This window comes from Mastigoproctus giganteus, chromosome 11 (genome assembly GCF_048544385.1).
Source record: "Mastigoproctus giganteus isolate SK-2022 chromosome 11, ASM4854438v1, whole genome shotgun sequence".
In the NCBI taxonomy this organism is placed as follows: domain Eukaryota; kingdom Metazoa; phylum Arthropoda; class Arachnida; order Uropygi; family Thelyphonidae; genus Mastigoproctus; species Mastigoproctus giganteus.
Window position 1 is genome coordinate 26,730,420 of NC_143585.1, and position 22,367 is coordinate 26,752,786.

Genomic DNA, 22,367 nt, shown 5'->3' on the forward strand with positions numbered 1-22,367 from the left:
ATATGCTTTGTAGTGTAAAATTTGAAAGTTTAGAATTTTTATCGGTGCTATCATCCTCTGAATTGATTGCTTCGTTTAAATTTGTTTTTGCAATGTTTGATACATTTTTCCCTTTTTTAAGACTATTTAAAATTTGTATCTTTGATTCTAGAGAAATAGTTTCTTTGGAGCGGTGCTTTTTTACTTTCCTTAGATGTAATTTGGGGCTGGATTTTAATTCACAGCAAAGAAATTATTCCAATACAGTTCTTAAGAACAAAGTTTAGTAATGCATACTCAAAAAAATTTATAAACAATCAAATAAAAACCAAAATAACCTTATAAAAACCTGAAAAGTCACGAACTTGCGTGCTTTGAAGTCACAATTTTTTTATGGTCTTGAACAAGTTCAATGTTACAGAACATAACATGGGATTTCCCAACAAAATAAAATATGGGGATTTCCTTATAATCTTTTTTGCATAACGACTAGTGAGTCAACAGCAGAAATTCACAAAAAAAAATGGAAATGTTGAAAAATTACATCCAGCGTAATAGCAGGGTTTCCCCCACAGAAAGGCTCAAGAATATCTTGTTATGCGAGGCTTGCTGCAATTTATCAATCGTGTTAGAGTGATACTGTGTTATGTGGGGGTTGCCTGTAATGTGGCATTTAAACAAGGTAAAAAAGATATATAGATGGCATTCTCACAATTTCAGCAAAAACAAACAAGCATGACTTTTAACTTAATCACATGGCTAGAGTAATATATAAGGTAAAACATTTTTCATTAACAAAGTTTCGTATAAATGAAGAATTTTATCTTGTAAGTTTTATCTCAGCCCCTAGCATTGTCACTGTTGCATTATTGCATCAAGCAATCATGTAACAACTCACTGCCTGAAATAAAGATATTAAAAATTTATTTTGTCTTTTTGACTGGTGCTGCTTATAAATAAATTTGGTTTGGTTTCTCTTCTCATTTTGTTCAGAAATGGTAACAGTAACAACTTTTGAATTGAGCAGCTTTCTTTCTTGATCTCATTTCCTCTGAAATCTTTAGTGATGATATCAATCAGTGTATATACAGGGTGATTCACTACCAGTGCGACAAACTTGCAGGAGGTGTAGGGGGCACAAAGACGAATCGGAATCACATAGTATTGCAGGGTCCGAAATGCCTTCATCATGCAGTAGAGGATGTTGAACGGGAGGTCGCGTGAACAGCGATCCCACTGGAAGTCAGCATTTGCGAACCGTTTCTGTTGAAGAAACCAAGTAGCAAAAGTCCTCCGGAGTGAATAATCCGCAGGCTCCAATGATTGGACGCGTTGCAGATGGTATGAACTCATTTAGTTTGTTGACAGTATCCTCCATACAGTGGATTGGGAAATACCCAATTGTTGGCCTATCACTCGAGTACTCGTACTTGGATTGCCTTCTGCAAGACGTAGGACATTCTCCTCATTGTCTGGCGTCCTCGTTGTTTGCTCTCGATTCATGGTACCTCTCGTGAAACAACCAGTCTCATGTAACCTTCTGTGCACACGTGTGAAAATCGTATGATGAGGAGCACACCTGTGTGGGAAACGTTCCTAGTACAAGTGCAGAGCGGCGCGCCCATTACAGTCCGCAGCTCCATACGCGAGGTGCATGTCGGACAGTTCAACGTTTGAATACTCGTCCATCCTACTGCCTCAGGAACCGGTTCGCAAATGCTGACTTCCAGTGGGATCGCTGTTCACGTGACCTCCCGTTCAACATCCTCTACTGCATGATGAAGGCATTTCGGACCCTGCAATGCTATGTGATTCCGATTCGTCTTTGTGCCCCCTACACCTCCTGCAAGTTTGTCGCACTGGTAGTGAATCACCCTGTATATGTAATTTCTTTATCTAAAATGTAAAAATAAATGATTATCCGCTGCTGGTAGTTTATCAAGTTTAAATATCTCTTCTGCTTACTTTTTTTTGCTCTTGCAATGTTGATTTCAATTTCAAATAATATCTTAAAAACTTTCACCACATGTTTTGATTTGGAATAGAAATGCAGTTTCCCAACTGTTGTTGCAATCACACGCAGCAGTGCATAGCATATGCTTCTTGATTAGACCGGGGTTCGAACCCGTGACCACCAAATACGGAGGATGCAGAGAGGTCAGGGAATGACCACCGCATATCCCCGGAGCAATATGGACTCAGTTGCTAATGCTTCTAAAAACCAAAAAAAAAACAAAAAAAAAAACAAGCTACTCACTTGTTTCTCTACTAATTCTAGTGGCATATATAAGCTAGCAAAAAAACTGAACACCTCATCTGTCCATGCCCTCTATCCTTAAACATATTATTATTTCTTCTTCTCCTTATGAGTTTTTTTTTACATCCCATGGTGAGTAATAGTACTAGGTGCATGGGGCATTTATGTCCAGCTATTATTATTGATTGAGAAACTGTCTGACTATCCTACAAGTATTCAGGATCACAGCTTCCTGGAGTTTTTTGTAGGTGTTCTCTGGATGGCCTGTTGCTATGTTCTTATGTAGGTTCGTCTGCTGTCATTTAGTGGTGATTGCGATGGTCGTTACTTGTTCAATATGCCACATCTCTTTGACTTCCTGTCTAAGGTCTGTGTACTTGCTTTGACTTCCTGTCTAAGGTCTGTGTGCTGTGTACTTGTATCTTTTCCTTGTAGATTTAACAAGTTTGCTGCACCTAAATGTGAGGGAACTTGTGAAATGTGCTGTAGTTTTCGGAATGTTGAAAAAAAATCAATATTCCAACATCCCCAGCATTTCGTAAATTTGTAATATAATAATATAATGGTTGAAAATTATAAGCCTGGAACTGATTGCTAAAAGTGACTACTTGCTTTTGTGCTGAGCTGTAAATCAGAATAAATCTTAATTTTATAACAAGTTTTATTTATGTACGTAAACTAACATCAACATAAGCAATAAACAAATAAAATTGTGTCATGCCTATAAACAAACACCAAACTTTACTGCACAGCATTCAATCAATGTGCCAATACTGAGTAATTGTTAATTTCAGAACAAATTAACAAATCTTGGATATGGTGTGCATACCATTTTTTTTTTTTTTTTTTTTTTTTCTGATGCCATATAAGCTTGTTTTCTTGCATCATTTGCTATTACTAATACTAACATTTTTGAAAACTTATCAATCTTCTTTAAATGTTGTTTTTGTGGTTTTTATATTTTGCTGCAGAGGAGGAGACTTAGATGCTAATCTTACCTCTTCCCAAGAAAGGCTGCAAAGGGAAATTAGTTACATGGATATGAAAGAAAATGAACTTGATGATCTTATTCGCAGTGCACATCTGCAAATAAAATTGCTGACTGAAAATGAAGAAAAGAGGAAATATCCTTTGATTCAGTTTTTGAAAATAATTTGTTTACAGTTTAATTTTGTTAATTTTTACTAATTTAAATTTTATTTTAAAAAATCCCCTTTAGCTCAAAGTTTTGCTTGGCAAAACTTTGAGTTAAAGGGGACTTTTCCCTTTGTTTTTTAGCCTGAAACAGCCCAACTGAATTTAAAACATGCATTTTATAAACATTTATCTTTTACTTATCTAAGTAGTCTAATGTCAGTTTGAGGCAACTCTGCACCTCACCCCATATAAACAACAAAACATGATGGTCACTTGGAAATGAATTTTTGAGTAGGAAAAACTGCTTCTTAGCCTACAATTTTATTAACATCAAAAGATTTTCATAGTTATTTGGCGAAGTTCATAGTATGCAGATAAATGATTTTCTTAGTTGGCACTATAGTTTAGACTTGATGTAGTTGTGCAGGAGTAAACACATTTATGTTGACTTTGATTCAAGCCTGCATGACTGCCAAATATATGTTAATGAATATTTTTGTCAAACTGATTAGTTTTAACTTCCTCTGATTTGTGGTTAGAGGGGAACAGGCATTCTGTGTGTTATCAGACACTCAGTCTAAAACACTGATGGATACAGTATCTTTCTATTTCAGAAGATTTAGGAGAAGTCCGGTTGGCCTGCCTTCCTAAAATCCACTCGTGCACACCTTCTCGATGGTAAACCCTGTTACATCACTTAGGTGGCAACGAACGTGTAGAGTGGTTCTCTTCAAGATGCCTGGTCAGTGTGAAGAGGAAAAGACCAAACCCTCCAGCACATGACAGCACGATGAAACAAATGGCCCTCAGTCCCCGGTGGTTTTCACTCCCCCTCATATGGCAGCTAGAGGATCAGAGTGGAAGCAGAGGGTACTAAGCATCTCTGGGTATGACCAGGCTGCCATTCACTGAAACTGGACTTTGCCTGTTACAACGTAAGATCACTCATCGGTTAAGGCAGGATATTAGAGCTGGAAAAGAAATTAGAAAATGTGAATTGGAATATCATTGGTTTGGGTGAAACAAGAAGAAGAAATGAATCACTTAGGTTTATCAAGTGAAAATCTGCTGTACACCAATGGAAATAGTGAAAGGAGTGAAGATGGAGTTGGCTTTCTGATCCATAAAGATATAAAAAACATCATTTTGGAATTCAAAAGTACATCACCAAGGGTGTCAAGACTAATACTCAAGATTTCTAAGAGGTACAAGCTAAAGGTTATAATGATTTATGCACCAACATCAAGCCATGAGGATGAAGAGGTTGAAGAAATGTACACCAAAATTGAGAGTCTTCTAGATGAACAGAAAACCCACTACACTATTATTATGGGGGACTTCAATGCTAAGGTTGGAAATAGACAAAACAGTGCAGAAATGGGAACTATAGGAAATTTTGGAATTGGTGAAAGAAATGAAAGAGGTGAAAGACCAGTGGAATTTGCAGAATCTCCAGGACTGTCAATAATGAACACTTTTTTCAAGAAAAGGATGAACAGAAAGAGGACATGGAAAATCCCAAATGGATTAACAACTAATAAAATTGACATCGTCCTCACTAACAGAAAATATCGTGAATGATGTTATTCTCCGGAATAAGGTAAATGTTGGAAGTATTCACAGAATGGTAAGATGCACACTTGATACAGATGTGAGAAAAGAAAGGAAAAAACTGACTCGAGTAAATAATACGGTCTTTGAGATAACAGAAGAGGAGAAAAAGCAATATGTACTGGAACTTAAGAACAGGTTTGAGTTTCTGCAGACTGTTCAGGACCAAGATGTCGACGAGGAATACTACAACTTTCTGAAAGCAATAAAGCCCAAGAAATCTATAGGTAAAAAGAAATCCAAAGAAGAAAAAATTAGTCAAGAAACACTTATCACGATGAACAGAAGACGACAATTGAAGAGCAAGGTAAACACTGACAAGGATAAAATTGAGTTTACTGAGTTGTGCAAAGCCATTAGAAAGAGACTCAGAGAGGACATAAGGTTTAACACAAGAAAAGTAGAACAAGCATTAAGGGAAAACAAAGGATTTAAATAGCAGCCATGAGCAGTAATACAGAAAGACAAATGATGCTGAAACTGAAGAATAGTGATGGTGTACTTATAAATAGCAGAGAAGGCATAATTCAAATAGCAGAAGACTACTGTAGAGAATTATACAAGGAGCGAGTGATTGATGCCAGCAATGAGGAAGATGGATCACAAATTAGTAACACATACGACATACCAGATATCCTTCCTGATGAGGTAGAACATGCGTTGAAGAAAATGAAGAACCAGAAAGCCCCGGGGGAAGATGAAGTTACTGTAGAGTTATTAAAATTGGGAGGAAGAGACCTGACACAGAAACTGGCAAGGCTCTTCACAAAATGCATTAGAAAAGGTGTGATGCCTAAGGAGTGGAATAATGCAATCGTAGTTTTGCTGCATAAGCAAGGAGATAAATCAGAAATTGGAAACTATAGACCAATTAGCTTGTTATCCCACATCTACAAGTTGTTCACAAGGGTCATTACTAACAGATTAGAAAAAATACTTGATGAGAATCAACCAAAAGAGCAAGCTGGCTTTAGGACAGGATTCTCGACTATGGATCACCTTCACATAACATCACAGCTAATGGAAAAAGCAAATGAATATAAAACACCATTATGCCTGGCATTTGTGGATTATGAAAAGGCATTGTTTCGGGCACTGGAAAGACAAGGCATAGATACACCATATATTATGATTTTGAAGAAAATATATGAGAACTCTACCTCCTTTATTAAACTAGACAAAGACAGTAGCAAATTTAAAATTGAGATAGGAGTTCAACAAGGAGACACAATATCTCCAAAGTTGTTTACTGCTGCCCTTGAGGAAACTTTCAGAAGATCAGACTGGTCGCAGAAAGGAATCAATGTGAATGGAGAGTACCTAAACCATTAACGATTTGCAGATGATATTGTGGTCATAAGCCACGATCCCAAAGAATTAGAGGACAATCTTAATCAGTTATGCACAGTTAGTAAGGATTTTGGACTAAACATGAATATGGCTAAAACAAAAGTAATGATGAACAAGTATGCCACAGAAAGGGATAATTATTGAAGGAGCAGTAATTGAAAAGGTGGAGTCATATATTTATCTGGGGCAGGGTTTCTTAACCAGGAGTCCACAGACTCCCAAGGGGTCCGTGAGCTTGGATGGGAAAAAAATCAACTCATTAATTTCCTTCACTTATGAATGTAAGTAATAAATTACAATTGTATTAACTGTATCTGTAGTCACCAATAGAAATAACAGATATTTTGATATCACATTATAGTTATTGCATATCTTGAAAAATCGCTTACGCTCATTGTTACTTTGAAATTACGGCAGTTATTAGACCTGCCGCTAGATCGCACTTGATTGCAGTCCTGCTGTGGACAGACTATCGTGCGACACATCCGGCAAACTATCTGGCAAATCAGTGCCTAATAGGCCACTTTTAACATGAATAGACACGCTTGGCTACAAGTGTAAACCAGGTATGTTCAAACATGTCCTATGGTTTAGATAACAGTTGAAGTGTGTAATTTAACCTTTTCGCTGTTATGTGCATGTATACCGGTCCAACGGTGGAGGCCCCTGTTCTACTATAGGCACCTGCTATGTGCTGCTGTATGCATGCCCACCGTGTGTCTTTAGATGCATACAGCCTTCGTATATGTCTTTATTAGTTGTTAATATTGCATTAATTATTTAACATTTGTTACAGACCAAATTTATGTTGAAATGTCGAAGAAAAGGAAGTATGATGAAAACTATGTATTATTTGGTTTCACTTGCATTAATGAACTTGACGGGACTCAAATACCGCAGTGTTTTTTGTGCGGAAAAATTCTTGCGAATGGAAGTATGAAGCCAGCAAAACTGAAAGACCATCTCAAGTCTGTCCATGCTGAAAATGCATCTAAAGATGCTGGTTTTTTTCGTGCAAAAAAATCTCAATTCGAAAAAGCAGGGACACTTCCAAAACTTGGATTTGCCATTTCACGAAAACCTTTTCTTGAAGCATCCTATAAATTTGCTTACTGGATTGCCAAGCAAAAGAAGCCCCACACTATTGGAGAGACGAGACTTTAGTTAAGCCATGTGCACTGGAAATGATCGAATTGGTCTGTGGACTGGAACACAGAAAAAAACTGGAAGCTGTTCCCTTGTCAAATGATGTAATACAGAATAGTTGATATGTCTTTTAATATTTTGAAGCAGGTCATCGAGGAAATGGCAGCCTTGCCATTCCCCTTCAGTATGCAATTGGATGAAACTACAGATATTTCTCAATGTATCCAGCTCCTTGTTTTTGTTCGCTATGTGCATGCCGACGCCATCAAAGAAGAATTCTTATTTTGTGAGTCTCTTTCGAAAACTACAAAGGCCGTCGACGTTTTCGAAATGGTAAAAAGTTTTTTTTTACAAACAAAACTTTGAATGGAAAGGGAAACTTCATTCTCTTTGCACTGATGGAGCTCCTGCGATGCTTGGTAATACATCTGGTTTTGCTACTTTAGTGAAAAAAGAAGCTCCTCAAGTCGTCACTCATTGCTTTTTATGCAGACATGCACTGACAGCAAAGACTCTTCCAACAACCCTGAAAGAAGTATTGTCAACAGCCATAAAAGTTATCAACTTTATCAAAAGAAGTTCTCTGAATCATCGTATTTTTAAAAGATTTTGTCAAGAAATGGGAGCAGAATATGAAGTGCTTCTCTAGCACACAGAAGTGCGCTGGCTTTCAAGAGGAGAAGTCTTGAAGCGCTTGTTCGAACTAAGGGCAGAAGTTTCACTTTTTCTGGAAGAAAGAGAAAACCCACTCTTGGAACATTTTGAAAGGAAGGATTTTATCCATGGGTTGGCTTACCTGGCAGATATTTTTCACCATATGAATGAGATAAATCTTTCCATTCAAGGTCATGAAGTCACCATTATGGATGCAACTGAAATATTACAAGCTTTCTTGGCTAAGTTACCAATATGGAAGAAGAGAGTAGAGACCGACATTCTTGCAAACTTTCCACTATTGCAGGAAGTGCTTTACCAAGATGTAGTTGAAATGCAAACTTCTCTCTCAATTTTTTTGAAAAGAGATATCTGCGAACACTTGGAAACATTACAGAACTCTTTTAAAAGTTATTTCTATCTTGATGGCATGAAAATTGAACCATGGATCCGAAATCCTTTTCTTTCTGATATAAACTGTATCGAAGATGTTGACTTAACCAGAGATGAACTCATTGATCTTAGGTCAAAAAACTTACTACAATTGGAGTTTATCTCAAAAAGCCTTGGAGAATTCTGGTGTTCCCCGAGAGAAGCCTATCCTCGTCTTGTAAAGCGAGCTATGGAAGCTTTGATACCATTTGCAACAATATATCTGTGCGAATCGGGATTTTCAGCACTTGTAACAATGAAAACAAAAAAAATCGAAATCGATTAGATGTCCAACATGACATGCATGTTGCCTTGTAAAATACCACACCACAGTTTAATGTTCTTATTCAAGATAAACAATAGTCTTCACACTGATATGTCCTTAAAAAATAAAATTTAACTTCAACTTTCCTATATTTTAAATGTATTGTATTATTATTAAGAAAGAAACACATATATTACTGTATATGGCCTCCGTAGCCGAGTGGGCAGGAGCGGGAGTGCAGTAGCACACGCTCTTTGAGTAGACCGGGGTTCAAGCCCCTGACTGCTGAATACGGTCGATCTGCCAACCCGCACTGGACCAGCGTGGCAGATTATGGTCCATTTCCCTCAACATGAATTGTTGAGGAGGCTTCCATCCTGCAGTGGGTTGATAATGGCTGCGCTTTACTTTTTTTTTTTTTTTATATTACTGTATAATGTTTTTTTTTTAATTGTGGTAACTATTTCATTAAACTGTTTTTTTTTGTAATTTTATTTTATGCATTTAAAAACATTATTCTGAGAAGCGGTCTGTGGAACTAAGAAGTTAATAACCCCTGATCTGGGACAAGTCATTAGCTGTAATAATGATAAATGGCTGGAAGTCAAGAGAATAAGTTTTAGGTGGATAGCATTCAGGAAATATAGTCACATACTGTGGAGCAATATCCCAGTTTGTCTGAAACATAAAGTAATGAACCAATGTATACTCTCCACCATGACTTATGGAAGTGAAGCTTGGGCACTCACCAAAAGAATGGAAGAGAAGCTGAGAACTACACAGCGAAGAATGGAACGAATTATATTGGGAATCAGACTGTTAGATAAGAAGAGAAACACATGGATTAGGCAGCAAACTCAAGTAAAGGACATTCTTATCAAAACTAAAGAACTAAAATGGTCTTGGGCAGGACACATAGCTCGAAGACATGACAGACAGACAGACTAAGAAAATAACAGAATGGTACCCAAAAGGGGCTAGAAGAAAACCTGGAAGACCGACTGAGATGGATAGATGAAATTCATGAGTTTGTGGGTAGTAAATGGATGGCCATTGCACAAAACAGAAGGAACTGGAAAGTTGCTGGAGAGGCCATCATCCTGCAGTGGATTGAAAATGGATGATGATGATGATTTGTGATTATGCTGAAGTATAAACAGAAATTTATTTATTAATGAAATTGAACTGAAACTTTATATAAGAATTAAAATGGTTACTTTAATGCAAGCATAATAATACAACAGCTAGGCATTTTGTATCCTGCACTAAATATATTTAATAGTATGGAGTGTTCTTTTTATTCATTTTATTGTATAACTGGTTTGCAGTGGTATAATGCTTAGGAGATAGTATGCAGACAAATAATGTTCCTACTTGTCAGTATAGTTAATGGTACATCCAGTACTTTATTGTGCAATGTTGCGTAATGCACAGTGAAATAGTAGGTAGTAAGTGTACAAGCACCAGCATGGCATGTAGCAATTCGGCATTCAGAAATACACTAGTTTCTTCAGCACGGCTAGCCAATGCATGTGTCTGTTTCGCGAGTGGGGATTTTTTGATGCAATTTATTAAAAAAAAAGTTTAATACCGATATGTTGCCAAAAAGAAACATGCTGAGCTAACATTAAAAGATAAAATAGCAATAATTGAGGCCTTGAAAAGGATGAATTAGGATTTTTTTTTTGACTAGGAAGTATGGAGCTGGTATGTTAACAATTTCGGACATAAAGAAAAATAGTGAAAGCATTATGAAATTCTCTAATCATCTGATGAACAAGGATGGCAATTTAGCATGTAAAGTAATGAGGAAAGCTTGAAATGAAGCAGTTGAAGAGGCTATCTACATGTGGTTTATTCAAAATGCTTATTCTTCTGGACAGCCAAGTCTGTCTTCTGGACAATCCTTCATTATGTGACAAAGTGATATTTTTTAATACAAAATTAAATGGAGATCCGAACTTCAAAGCAAGTTCCAGTTGGCTCAGAAAGTTTAAAGCGTGACATGGTATTAGAGAACTTGAAGTTCATGAGGGAAAACTTTCTGCCAACATATCTTCAGCTTTTACAGAAACAGTGGCATTGTTTATAGAGCAAGGAGGATACAATGAAAACTTCGTTTATACTGCTGATGAGTGGTATATGATCTCCCCAGCAGATCATTAGCCTCATGCCATCAGAGTACTGAACCAGGGTACAAAACAGGCAAAGAAGAACATATAATCACATTGGTTTGTGCCAGTTCAACTGGTAGACAATGATTGCAGTTGTTTCTTCTTGGGAAGTTAAAAAATACTAGATGTTTCAAAAATGTAAAAAGTCTCCAAGTTATATATGATCAACAAAAAAAAAAAAAAAAAAAAAAAAAAAAAGCATGGATGAATGGTGAGAAATTTTCAAACAATGGTGTATATATATATATATATATACAGGGTGTCTCAAAAATGCACGTCATAACTTCAGGAATGAGTTCCTCATATGTAGACAATAAAAATATTTTATATCAACATAGTTCCGGAAATACTTGGTTTCCGAGTTTTGAAGGTTTGTCTGTGACACGTAACTGTTCACATCACCTTATAATAATTATTCAAAATGTCCACCTTCTGCCTGAATACAGGCCTCAAATCGATGTTTCATGGACTCGTGAAGACGATGCCAGATTCCTGACATGTTTTGTATTGTCTCACAACCTGCCACAATTAGATTGCGGAGAGTTTCCACATCAGCTACCAGAGTTGAATACACCAATGACTTTAAATGGCCCCACAAGAAGAAATCTAGTGGGTTTAAATCAGGTGAGCGTGGAGGGTAAGCACAGGGTAATCTGCTGGTGACAAGGCCTGTACCCAATGCAGATGGTAAGGATACAGTTGGCGTTCTTGCAACACTCTCCAAATAGTCGAACGTTGAACAGCCAGTTGCATTGCTATTCTGCGTGTGCTGATTCCAGGAGTGGCATGCACAACATCCAAAATCTCCTCCACTTCAGGGGTCGTAGATCTTGATCGTCCTCTGTCGGCAGCACGAGGTGTAAAGGCTCCATGTTCACAAAGGCGGCGATGGATACTTTCAAACATTTTCCTGTCTGGACATCTTTGTTCTGGGAACCTTTTGTGGTACAAATGACAAGCCCCCAGAACATTGCCATCCGCCAAACCGTACATAAAGTGCATATCCGCTTGCTCCTGATTTGAGTACATGGTCGGAATGGAAAACCACCAGATTCTGTCAGTACCTTGTGATGAAGGTACTGACTCACCTGCACATCACATTCGGGAACCAAGCATTTCCAGAACTATGTTGATATAAAATATTTTTATTGTCTACATATGAGGAACTTGTTCCTGAAGTTATGCCGTGTATTTTTGAGACATCCTGTATATAAAAAATAAAAGTTTATTTCGGAGTGAAAGAATATCAAAAATCGACTAAATCGAAAAAATCGATAAAGAAATTAAAATATTATTATTACTTGATGATGCATCTTCACATTCATCAATAGAATGCTTAAACCAGATTGACAAAATGGTTATTGTTAAATTTCTTCCACCAATGTTACATCTGTAATACAACTGATGGATCATTGTGTAATGAAAACACTAAAACACCTGTATTGAAAGCAACTCCTTCAGTGGCTCTTATTACCTGATGATAATTATGAGGATTCTGTTATAAGTTTCTTTTAAAAAAATTGAATCAAAGGATATGTTGCTACATGTTAGTGGAAGGTTGAAATTCTGTAGGTGAGTCAACATTGAAAAAATCATGGAACAAAATCTTTAAAAGTTCTGATAACAGTAACACAAATGAAAACATTATAAAAGAAGTCATGAAAACATTAAAATTTCTGTATTCAGAGAATGCAATGAATTCCCTAATATAGAAATCTGAAATTTCTGAATACAGAAATTTTGAATTCTGTATTTGAAATTTCTGTATTCAGAGAATGCAATGAAAAAGATGTCAGTGCATGGTTAAATTGTGATTTTGACAATCCTGGATTCCAAATTTTGAAGGATGACTTGAGTCTTTGTTGAACATAGAAATAGAGGAACAAGACCAAGAAGCTGAGGAGGAAAGTATTGGCCCTTCATATTCTGAAGCTTTTCAATGTTTAGAGATTGCTGTGAAGTAGGCACTTCCGTGGGCAGGAGCAGCAGTGAGTAGCACACGCTTCTTGATCAGACCGGGGTTCGAGCCCGTGACCACCAAATACAGAGGTTGCGGAAAGGTCAGGAAGTGACCACCGCATATCCCCGGAGCAATATGGCCTTAGTTGCTTATGCTCCTAAAAACCAAATAACAACAACAACAGCTGTGAAGTGGTTCAAAAGACAAAAAGAATGTGACAAGACAACTTTTTGTCTAAAACAATTTTTGTTTAAAAATAAATAATTTTCTTTAATTATGTGTTACTATTACATAATTATTTATTTTATTATGTAGTTTGAATATTTTTTTAAATAAAATACATTATATGTATTAAAATTACACGTAAAATGATTTTTTTCCTTTATTTGATTATATGTATTTTTCATTATCCAGACACCTTGCGTTCCTGTTTAATCTAGGTAATTGAGTTTCTATTGTACAGTGGATTCCGGTTATTCGGGGCAGCCGTTTATTTGGGGCAAATCTTAAAAAACAGAAACCAATTGAGAAAATAGCCAGGGTTTACTTCGCTTAATTGGGACAGCATGCTGTTTAATCTGAGCAGGAGACCGCAGCACTGGAGATTATCCTACATTGTCTCCGACGGTACCACGTGGTTCGGATGAAATTCTGGAGGTCACAACCATAAAAAACAATAAAAACAATTAGGAGTCACCTGTTTATTTGGCTTTTTTGTTAGTGCAATCTATCATAAATGGACAGTAAACTTGATCTTACTGAATTTGCAATAATGCCAACAGCTGGAATTCTGTGGGTTATTATGATGAAATGTGTTTACACTTCCATGAAATTTTCAATCATATAAAAAAATTAATTTTCAGATCTCCTCATTCCTATTTTTTAAGCTTTGTAACTTGTTACTCCATTCTCACTTGTGCGTTTTGTGTTACTTGCAATTTGTGTGTTTGCCACGTTCTTTGTTATTGATTGCTTATCTTTTTGCTGTTTTAAATTTTAACCCCCACCCACAAATGTCAGTGAACAGAAATGTCAACTAGTTCGTATGTACATATTACAATACGTATTAATTATTCCGATTATCACGTATCATTTAATTTTTTAATTGGTAAGGTAATAAAGGGTAAATTTGTAGGGTAAAGGGTATATAGCTTTGCTTTTATAGCCTGTGGATGATATTTCTCCTATTTTCGCTAATTAGAATTGCTGTTTAATAGAATTAAAATTCAATTCACAAACAATCACAATGACTGGTGCTTACTGCACATCATATGGTGGACAGTACTTTACTATTGTGACTCCATCGTAACGTCATTTGATTGTATTGTACAGTGAACCAATTGTAAAGGTGGGTACATTGTATTTTTAACTATTTACGTGAAACTTTGGATAATTGGGGCAGCCGCTTAATCAGGCCGAAATGCACTAGTCCTGATGTGTCCCAAATAATCGGAATGGACTGTATTTGGTGTTTGCTATGATCAATTGCCCATCTGGGCTCTGATTTTCATTCAGAAGAGCTTACTATTTTTCATTCTTGTTGGTAATGACAAACTCATGAATTATGTGTGACAAATGCTGGTGATTTTGCAAAGTGTGTGAATGATTTTGAAAGAATTGGGCTACTCCTGCCTTATCAGCACCATCTCTAAAATATGTTAAGCAGAACTGAATTTACTGTATAAAGTATAGATACACAGTAAATATCAAGTGGGGATATTGCAAATTTGTTTACTGAAAGAGTACAGTGTTTGTGCATAGCACACACCATTACATACTGGGATGCTGTGAAAAAAAAAATATATGATGTAAACCAATGGAAAATGCTTTCAATTCTTTGTAAATTGAGCCTTGAATTATATAAACAAAATATTGCAAAGAAAGAAAAAGAAAAATTGATACTATTTTTATAAAATATAAATGTCTATTTCTAGACATTTACATTTTATGTTTTCCTCCTTCTTAAGAAAGAAGGAGAGGAAAATATTATTCTTTAGCCTAGAATGCTACTTCCCCTTTCAGCCTTAATTGCCTTACATATCTATGTATATTTATCTTTTTTTTTTCTTGAATATGTATGTAACTCAGTGTGCCCTTAAACAAATTCTGGCAGAACAAGTATGGTCAGAACACAGTTATCCAAAATGGAAAATAGCCCTTTCCATTTGGCCATTAGCATTCACCACTACCTCATAACTGTTGCCACCTCCAACAAGGATGGACATCTTTCTTAATATCTACTCTTACTCCCCGTGGCTGGCATTCCCACAAGATGATCCAGGCCAGAAAATATCATTGATCACACTTAGACAAGCTATGCGGAAAATTGATGGCCTCATTTCACCCCCCCCCCAGGAGACTTACCAAATTAGTACTTCCAACTTTCCACAGCCATTCTCCCCCCCCCATATAATTGAACTGATCTTTCTCAAACTGGAGATTATCCGAAGACAAACTCACCATTCTAAGCAAAGGCCTCCAGTTTGCCCCAATCCCATGCAAATAACCAATGTTTCTTAGCATGCTGGTGCATCTTAGTATATATATATATATAAAAAAAAAAACATCTTGAACCTATAAATTAGAGGGAATCCGTCTTTGGAACTCTTACATCTCAGCACGGAACATAATAACATGATTCCATAATAGAAAGGACAACTTGTTTAAGGTGAATGTGTGCCAGGGCCTTTATAGTGATCCTTCCCTACATGGAAACAAAGCAGACAAGGGATAAGTAAAAACTGAAGTTAAACAACTTTTGCAAGATAAGAAGATAGATGACTACCTTTTTTTTTTTTTTTTTTTCATGCTCTTTTTTCAACCCCAGCAGCTCCAAGCTTTTTGTTCATCAATAATGTTAAACCAAACAAATGTCTCCAAGTTTAACCTACAATCAGTGGAAAATCCCACTTAGGGTGAGCTGTGGTGACCAGGCTGATATCTATCCTCACACAAATTCTCCCCATCTCAACATTGTTACTCTTAAGAATTCAAAAGACCAGTTAGACAGGCTCAGTGATGATATGCCACTGCAGTCAACTCCCATAATGCTAACCATTCTACAAGCCAGTCTCTCTTTGAACTTCAACAGAAATAAAATCAAATACACCATCCCCACCCCCAAAGAGGCTGACTATTTTCAAGGAGGCCATTAAACTTCCATAATCGTGATCACTGCAACTAACATCACCAGACCTCACTTCCATTGTCTTCCACTGAGTACAGGAATTGGGAATATAGAAACACTGTATTCCACTGAGTATATAGTGGAGTTAAGTGTGAATAAAAACATCACAAGAACCATTCTGTGTGCATATTCATGCAAGTGTATGTGCACACTGTTATTAAAAAATAAAGTTTGGAATTGCATATTCAGCTTTCATTTTTTATTATTCTATTCAAGTTGCAGATTTTTTGGATGAATTACTTTCAGCTTACTGTCCTTAACTTGCATTTACGCTTGCCTATGTAACATATCGAGATTTACGGCACATAAACTCCTTTAATGATCAGACTGTCATGGCTATCCGAGCTCCTTTAGAAACTAGATTAGAGGTTTCAGATCCCTGTGATGTAAGTTAATGACATTCATTTTATATAAAAATTACTCAAAATAAATAAACCCATAATAACAATACTATAGGATAATATTTTTATCTATGTATTTATATATTTTTGTTACTGTTGCAGGTGGAAAAAGACATTGTCTATATAATATCTTCTTCTTCTTCTTATGCTTAAAGAAGCTGGAAACATCTACAAACCGGCTCCTATCCCAAGTTTATATACGGACAACAATCAACCTATACTAAGCAAACAAGCCAAACTCGACACCTGGAAGAGCTATATATACAATCTGTTCGGCACCAACAGAAAACCGGCAGAAACGCAACAACAAACACAGGAAGACAATCTCCACATATTAACATCTGAAGTGGAACATGCCATCCGAATAACAAAGCCAGGCAAGGCCTGTGGACCTGATCAGATTCATGTGGAACTGCTGAAACAACTAGACTACAGCAACATCCAACAACTAACGAAATGGTTCAATCAAAGACGAATCAATGGTTCAATCAATGGTTCAATCAAATTAAAAATGGTAGATGATGGCCATTGTCGGATAAAATTGGACTGAGTGTATAAGGCTCAGTCATTTATTATTAAAAGCAGTGAAAGATAAAACACGTTCGTGTTTATAACGTAGATATTCGGTTAAAAAATTCCACTAAAAATTTAATTAACTTAGTAAGTTATTTTGATACAGTTACTAAGGCCTGATGTAGCCCAGTGGTCAGGAGCAAGAATGCATAGCATGCGTTCCTTGAGTGGACCGGGGTTCAAGCCCGTGACTACTAAATACGATAAATATTTGTATTGGCGATTTATTGTAAACTCTACTGACTTGGTTGTCGTGCCGGAGTATAAACAGAAAATTTATTAATGAGCTGGATGTAGGCAAAAAATTTGACAATAGTTTATTTGGATTTAGCAAGGCATTTGACTCAGTCCCTCACAAGAGGTTACTGTATAAGCTGGAATATGTTAGGATTACTGGAAAGATTATAAGAGGGATTGCTGGGTGGCTGCAGAGCAGAAGGCAGAGGGTTGTGATTAATGGATATTCTTCAGACTGGTGTAAAGTCAGAAGTAGGGTCCCCCAGGGGTCAGTTCTTGGACCACTGTTGTTTCTGATTTTCATAAATGATATCAATGATGAGATAGCAGTCTTGATGTTAGAATTTGCAGACAATGTAGAAATTGGTAGAATAGTTAATGATCAGTACCAAGCAGCTCCTTCAGGATAACTTGAACAGGCTTCAAGAATGATCAAAAAAGTGGCAGCTATATTTTAATGCAGCACTTGGGTCTGCTATTCCCCAAGGTCTTACACTTGGGGAATAGCAACCCTAAAATAATTTACACGTGGTGGGGTTGAATTAAAAACAGTAGAGGAAGAAATCTGGGAGTTATAGTACGTACAAATATGAAGTTTTCTGAGCAGTGTAAACAGGCAATGAGGAAAACCCTGTGATGTTTTTTCGATGATTTATCGAACATTACCCTGTAGAGATATGGAGGTCATATCTCTACAGGGTAATGTAGAGATATGACCTTATACAGTGGGACATAGTCCCACTGTATAAGGCAATTGCATCACCACATTTGGAATACTGTGTTCAAGTGTGGACACCTCATCTGAAAAAAGACATTGAGCTTCTTGAAAGGGTCCAAATTTGGGCAACTCACATGGTTGAGATTGGCAAAAGGGCGACCATATGAATAAAGACTGATTATATGGGCTACAGACCTTGGCAACCAGGCACCTCAGAGGTGACCTTATTGAGTTTTATAAGGCTCTGAGAGAGATTAGTAAAATGAATGAAGATGGAATTTTCACTGTTATAGAGAATTGCAGAACTTGTGGGCATAAATTCAAATTACAGGGAAAGGGGTTTAGACTAGATTGTAGGAAGTTTTCTTTTAGCCAGCAAGTTGTTGATGGCTGGAACAGGTTGACTTCATGGGTAGTTGAGGCTGATGGTTTGAATAAATTCAAAGGTCAACTGGATTGATTGATTTACCTATGTGAGGAGGGAAGCATAAAATTATTTTTTTATCTACTTGTTTTTTTTTTTTTTAATTTCCAAAGTGAAGGAGAATCTGAGAGGAAAGAGACATTTCCAGTCATCAGAAGACATTGCATGTCAAAAAGTGGCTTCCACCATGTTTTTGAAGAATAGCAGAATTGTTGAAGTGCATTTCATCAAATGGGAACTACTTTGAAAAGGACCATCAAAATATGGATGATTAATAAAGGTATGGTGTGAGGGAAAAAAATTATAATTTTTTATTGAACAGCCATTGTAAAATCATAAAATAGTTTTAGCCCTAAGCTTGAATGGTGACAGTGTTTATTGGCGAGTCTTGTTCGTGGGTAAGCTAAACCTTAATACCAAACAAACAGCACTTTAAATACTTCATTGCATCGAGAAAGCTTTTTGCACATATTATCTTACCAGTAATCAGACAACAGATATGGATGTCTTGTGTTTATGGAATTAACGTGTAGCTTAATTTCTAAGGTCTTGAAGATTAATAAATTTAGTAAAATTATGTGCATAGTGATTTCTTGCTTGCACCGACCAAGTGAAAAGAACTTAGTAAGTTAGAACTTAAATTAGTAAGTGAAAGAGTAAACACAGTAACACACAAAAAAAAAACTGACACAAGGCACAGATATTTAGGAGATAACATATATATCTGTAGCAAATACAGAACGTACACAAAAGCTTTTGGCTACTGTATGTAGCCTTTTTCAACTAAATGGGTAGTTGCAAATGGTGACTCGGGCGAGGAAGAGGGAGGGGAGAAGGAGAAGCAGGAAGGGAGATGGTTGAGATGGGTGACTGCTGTCGTAGGTGGCTGGTGAGCTCATGGACTATGAGCGGTCAAAGGTTGGATGTATGCGGGTGCCACGGTCCTTGTTGATCGTATTCTTGGTGACACATCAGTGTCACCCGCATACATCCAATCATTGAACCTCTCATAGTCCACAAGCTCGGCAGTCACCCATCTCAACTGTCTCTCTTCCTGCTTTTCCCTCCCCTCTCCTGACTTCTTTCTTCCTCTCCCGCATCACCATTTGCAACTACCCATAAACCACTCTCCCCTCCTCCGTGACCTTGCGTACTGATGTAGTAGTGGCATGTGATGCAAGAAAGCAAGTGTATGAGCTTATGCAGCATCAGCCAAAAAAAATTCACACCATTCCCTCCAAATGCCTGTCCAGTTCCTCCTTAAATTTATTTAACCTATCAACTTCTACAACGACAGATGGAAGTTTGTTCCAGCAATTAACCACCCGCTGGCTAAAGGCAAATTTCCACACTTTATTCTACATCTGTCTTTTCTTAATTTGAATTTATGTCCCCTTAGGTTCGTAATCTGAACAAGTGGAAGGATCCCATTAGAATTCAGCGTGCTCAACCCATTCAAGGCCTTATACACCTCATTCAGATCACTGTGCAGGTGCCTAGTCTCCAGCCACTGCAATTTGCAGAACTTAAGCCTCTCTTGGTAAGAGGATCCCTTCATTCCCCTCGCCAATCTTGTTGCCCTTCTCTGTACACGCTCAAGCAAATCTACATCCCTCCTAAAATGAGGCCTCCAGACCTGTACGCAGTACTCAAGGCATGGCCTGACCATTGCCTTATACAGAGGAACAATCACCTCCTTTTGCCTGCTAGCAAAATTCCTATATATCATTGACAAAACCCCATGACCTGCCCTGGCAGCCTGTCTGCATTGCTCAGAAAACTTCATATCTGATTGCACAATTACTCCCAGGTCTTTTTCATTTTCTACCACCTTAGGTGTAGTACCACACAGTTGGCACGTTTCTCTGGGGTTATTTCTACACATATGCAATACTTTGCATTTGTCAACGTTAAACTTCAGTTGCCTCCGTAGCCAGGTGGGCAGGAGCAGCAGTGCATAGCACATGCTTCTTGATTAGACCGGGGTTCGAGCCTGTGACCAACAAATACGGAGGGTGCAGAAAGGTCAGGGAATGACCACCGCATATTCCTGGAGCAATATGGCCTTAGTTGCTAATGCTTCTAAAAAACCAAATAACAACAATAGATCACTTTTTCTCAATCCAATTTGCAGAGCGTTGTTGTCAGAATTTGTCAAATTTCCTCTTTGGCTATTACCAAGGTAGGAAATTTTACAACAAACAGTATGAAAATAATAAAAGGAGCCATGCAAGTAGAAAGAAAAAGAAAGCCTAGTTTCCCAAGAGCTAAATGGATAACAATAGTTAAACAAAATGAACAGCTGGATGACAGGATTTTCAAGAAATGGAGAATGTGGTGAGAAACAGGCAGAGGTAGGGCCACTGATTGAAGAGGGACTCGACCCGTCTGATGGAAGAGTTCATGACATGAGTGAATTATTTGAAACCATTAGTAATTTACACTCATGATAAAAATTCTACTAAAATAAAGCAAATAGTAAAATTGTTAAGACAGACATTAAATTTCTTTATGAATCATAATCCTAGAGTCGGTCTATATACATCTTTGTTTACATGTACACTTTACCCACCCCCATCCATCACTAGTGTAAATTTATTTTATTTTATCTATTCTTCCCATAAGTGCTGTTTTTAGTGTTGAATGGTTTTTGCCCTTTCTTGTGTAAATATTTTTATGAGCATCAGCTGTCGTATTAAAATGTGCTTAATTAAAGATAGTCCTAATTTACAAAAGAAATACGTTTTAAATCTTGCATAAATTGGATGACAGGGCATAAAATAAATTATGTATAACTGCACATTAATCAGAGGTTTACAGTACTTAATTTTAATAATACTCTTTTTTTTTTTTTTTTTGTAGATATCTTTTATAAGGTTTACAAGGTGAGTACTGAGAAATAAGCTTTTGCTAAAAATTTAATGAGATATCTTTTCCATCTTATAGAAATTGCAAATCTGGTTGAAAAGTGAACAAGGAGAAATAGAAGCATATCTTTGTCCTGATGATGAAGAAGAAGATGGCTCTACGGCTGGATCCAGCATCAAAGTAGAGGATACAGATTCAGATGATAGTTTTAAAGGTATTTTATCCCTCTAGGTTTATGAATTTGCTATTTTAAGTGTTTAGATTCAACTTTTAGGCACATCGGCAATAGTATTGTTAATTTTATTCATTCAAAGAAAACTTTTAGTATTCTGTGATAAACATTGTTTTGCTCATATGTACTTGATTGTATCATGGTGCAGCCATATTTGGAAGGCAAATCATTAAAGTCATGACAGATTGCCATATAGAGTAAACTGTTATTAGAAGAAATTTTATATTTGTTTTGGAACTATATTAGGTTTTTTTTGCAGGAGATCCCACCCTGAAACATGCCCTGATATCTGAAGATGATGATCTTGCACCAATGGGCAAACACTTCCTCCTTCAAACTGAAGATCAGCATAGTGATACTCTGCCTTTTGTTTCATTAGAACCACCCCTCTCTGAAGATGACTACAGTTTCTCTTTAGCTGATGGGGAAGGCCTATCAGACTTATTTGATGATTATAGTGTATCCATATGACAGACATAATGTTTTAGTTTGAGTTCTGCCTAGCCTTGAAATATACTGATGATGCTAGAGAAGTTGCATACCTCAGAAAATAGTTACTGTGAAAAATCCATTTCTTGTGATGACTTGTTTGGAAGATATGAAATGTGAGTTTGTTGTAACTAAATGACAGTTGAAATATTTGGAGTGTTAGGTTCATCATGTACTGTTAAAGCAGAACCAAAGTTTATTTTTCATTAATGCACATGGTAGGTTACTACTTTTATGAGAATTCTATTGAGGATAGATTATAGATTGGGTTAT

The 22,367-nt window shown here is 36.8% G+C and overlaps 1 protein-coding gene across 1 annotated transcript in view; it reads left to right on the plus strand.

The window, feature by feature from the left end:
- The window catches only part of LOC150077823 (transcription factor E2F3-like), a 72,124-nt gene extending 50,048 nt beyond the window's left edge, over positions 1-22,076 (plus strand). Inside the window, exons 5-8 of the mRNA XM_090384373.1 lie at positions 3,208-3,360; positions 16,427-16,538; positions 21,452-21,587; positions 21,865-22,076. Of these exons, the coding sequence (XP_090240499.1) occupies positions 3,208-3,360; positions 16,427-16,538; positions 21,452-21,587; positions 21,865-22,076 (613 nt within the window). The remainder of the gene's footprint in view (positions 1-3,207; positions 3,361-16,426; positions 16,539-21,451; positions 21,588-21,864) is intronic.
- Positions 22,077-22,367: the final 291 nt, after the last annotated feature.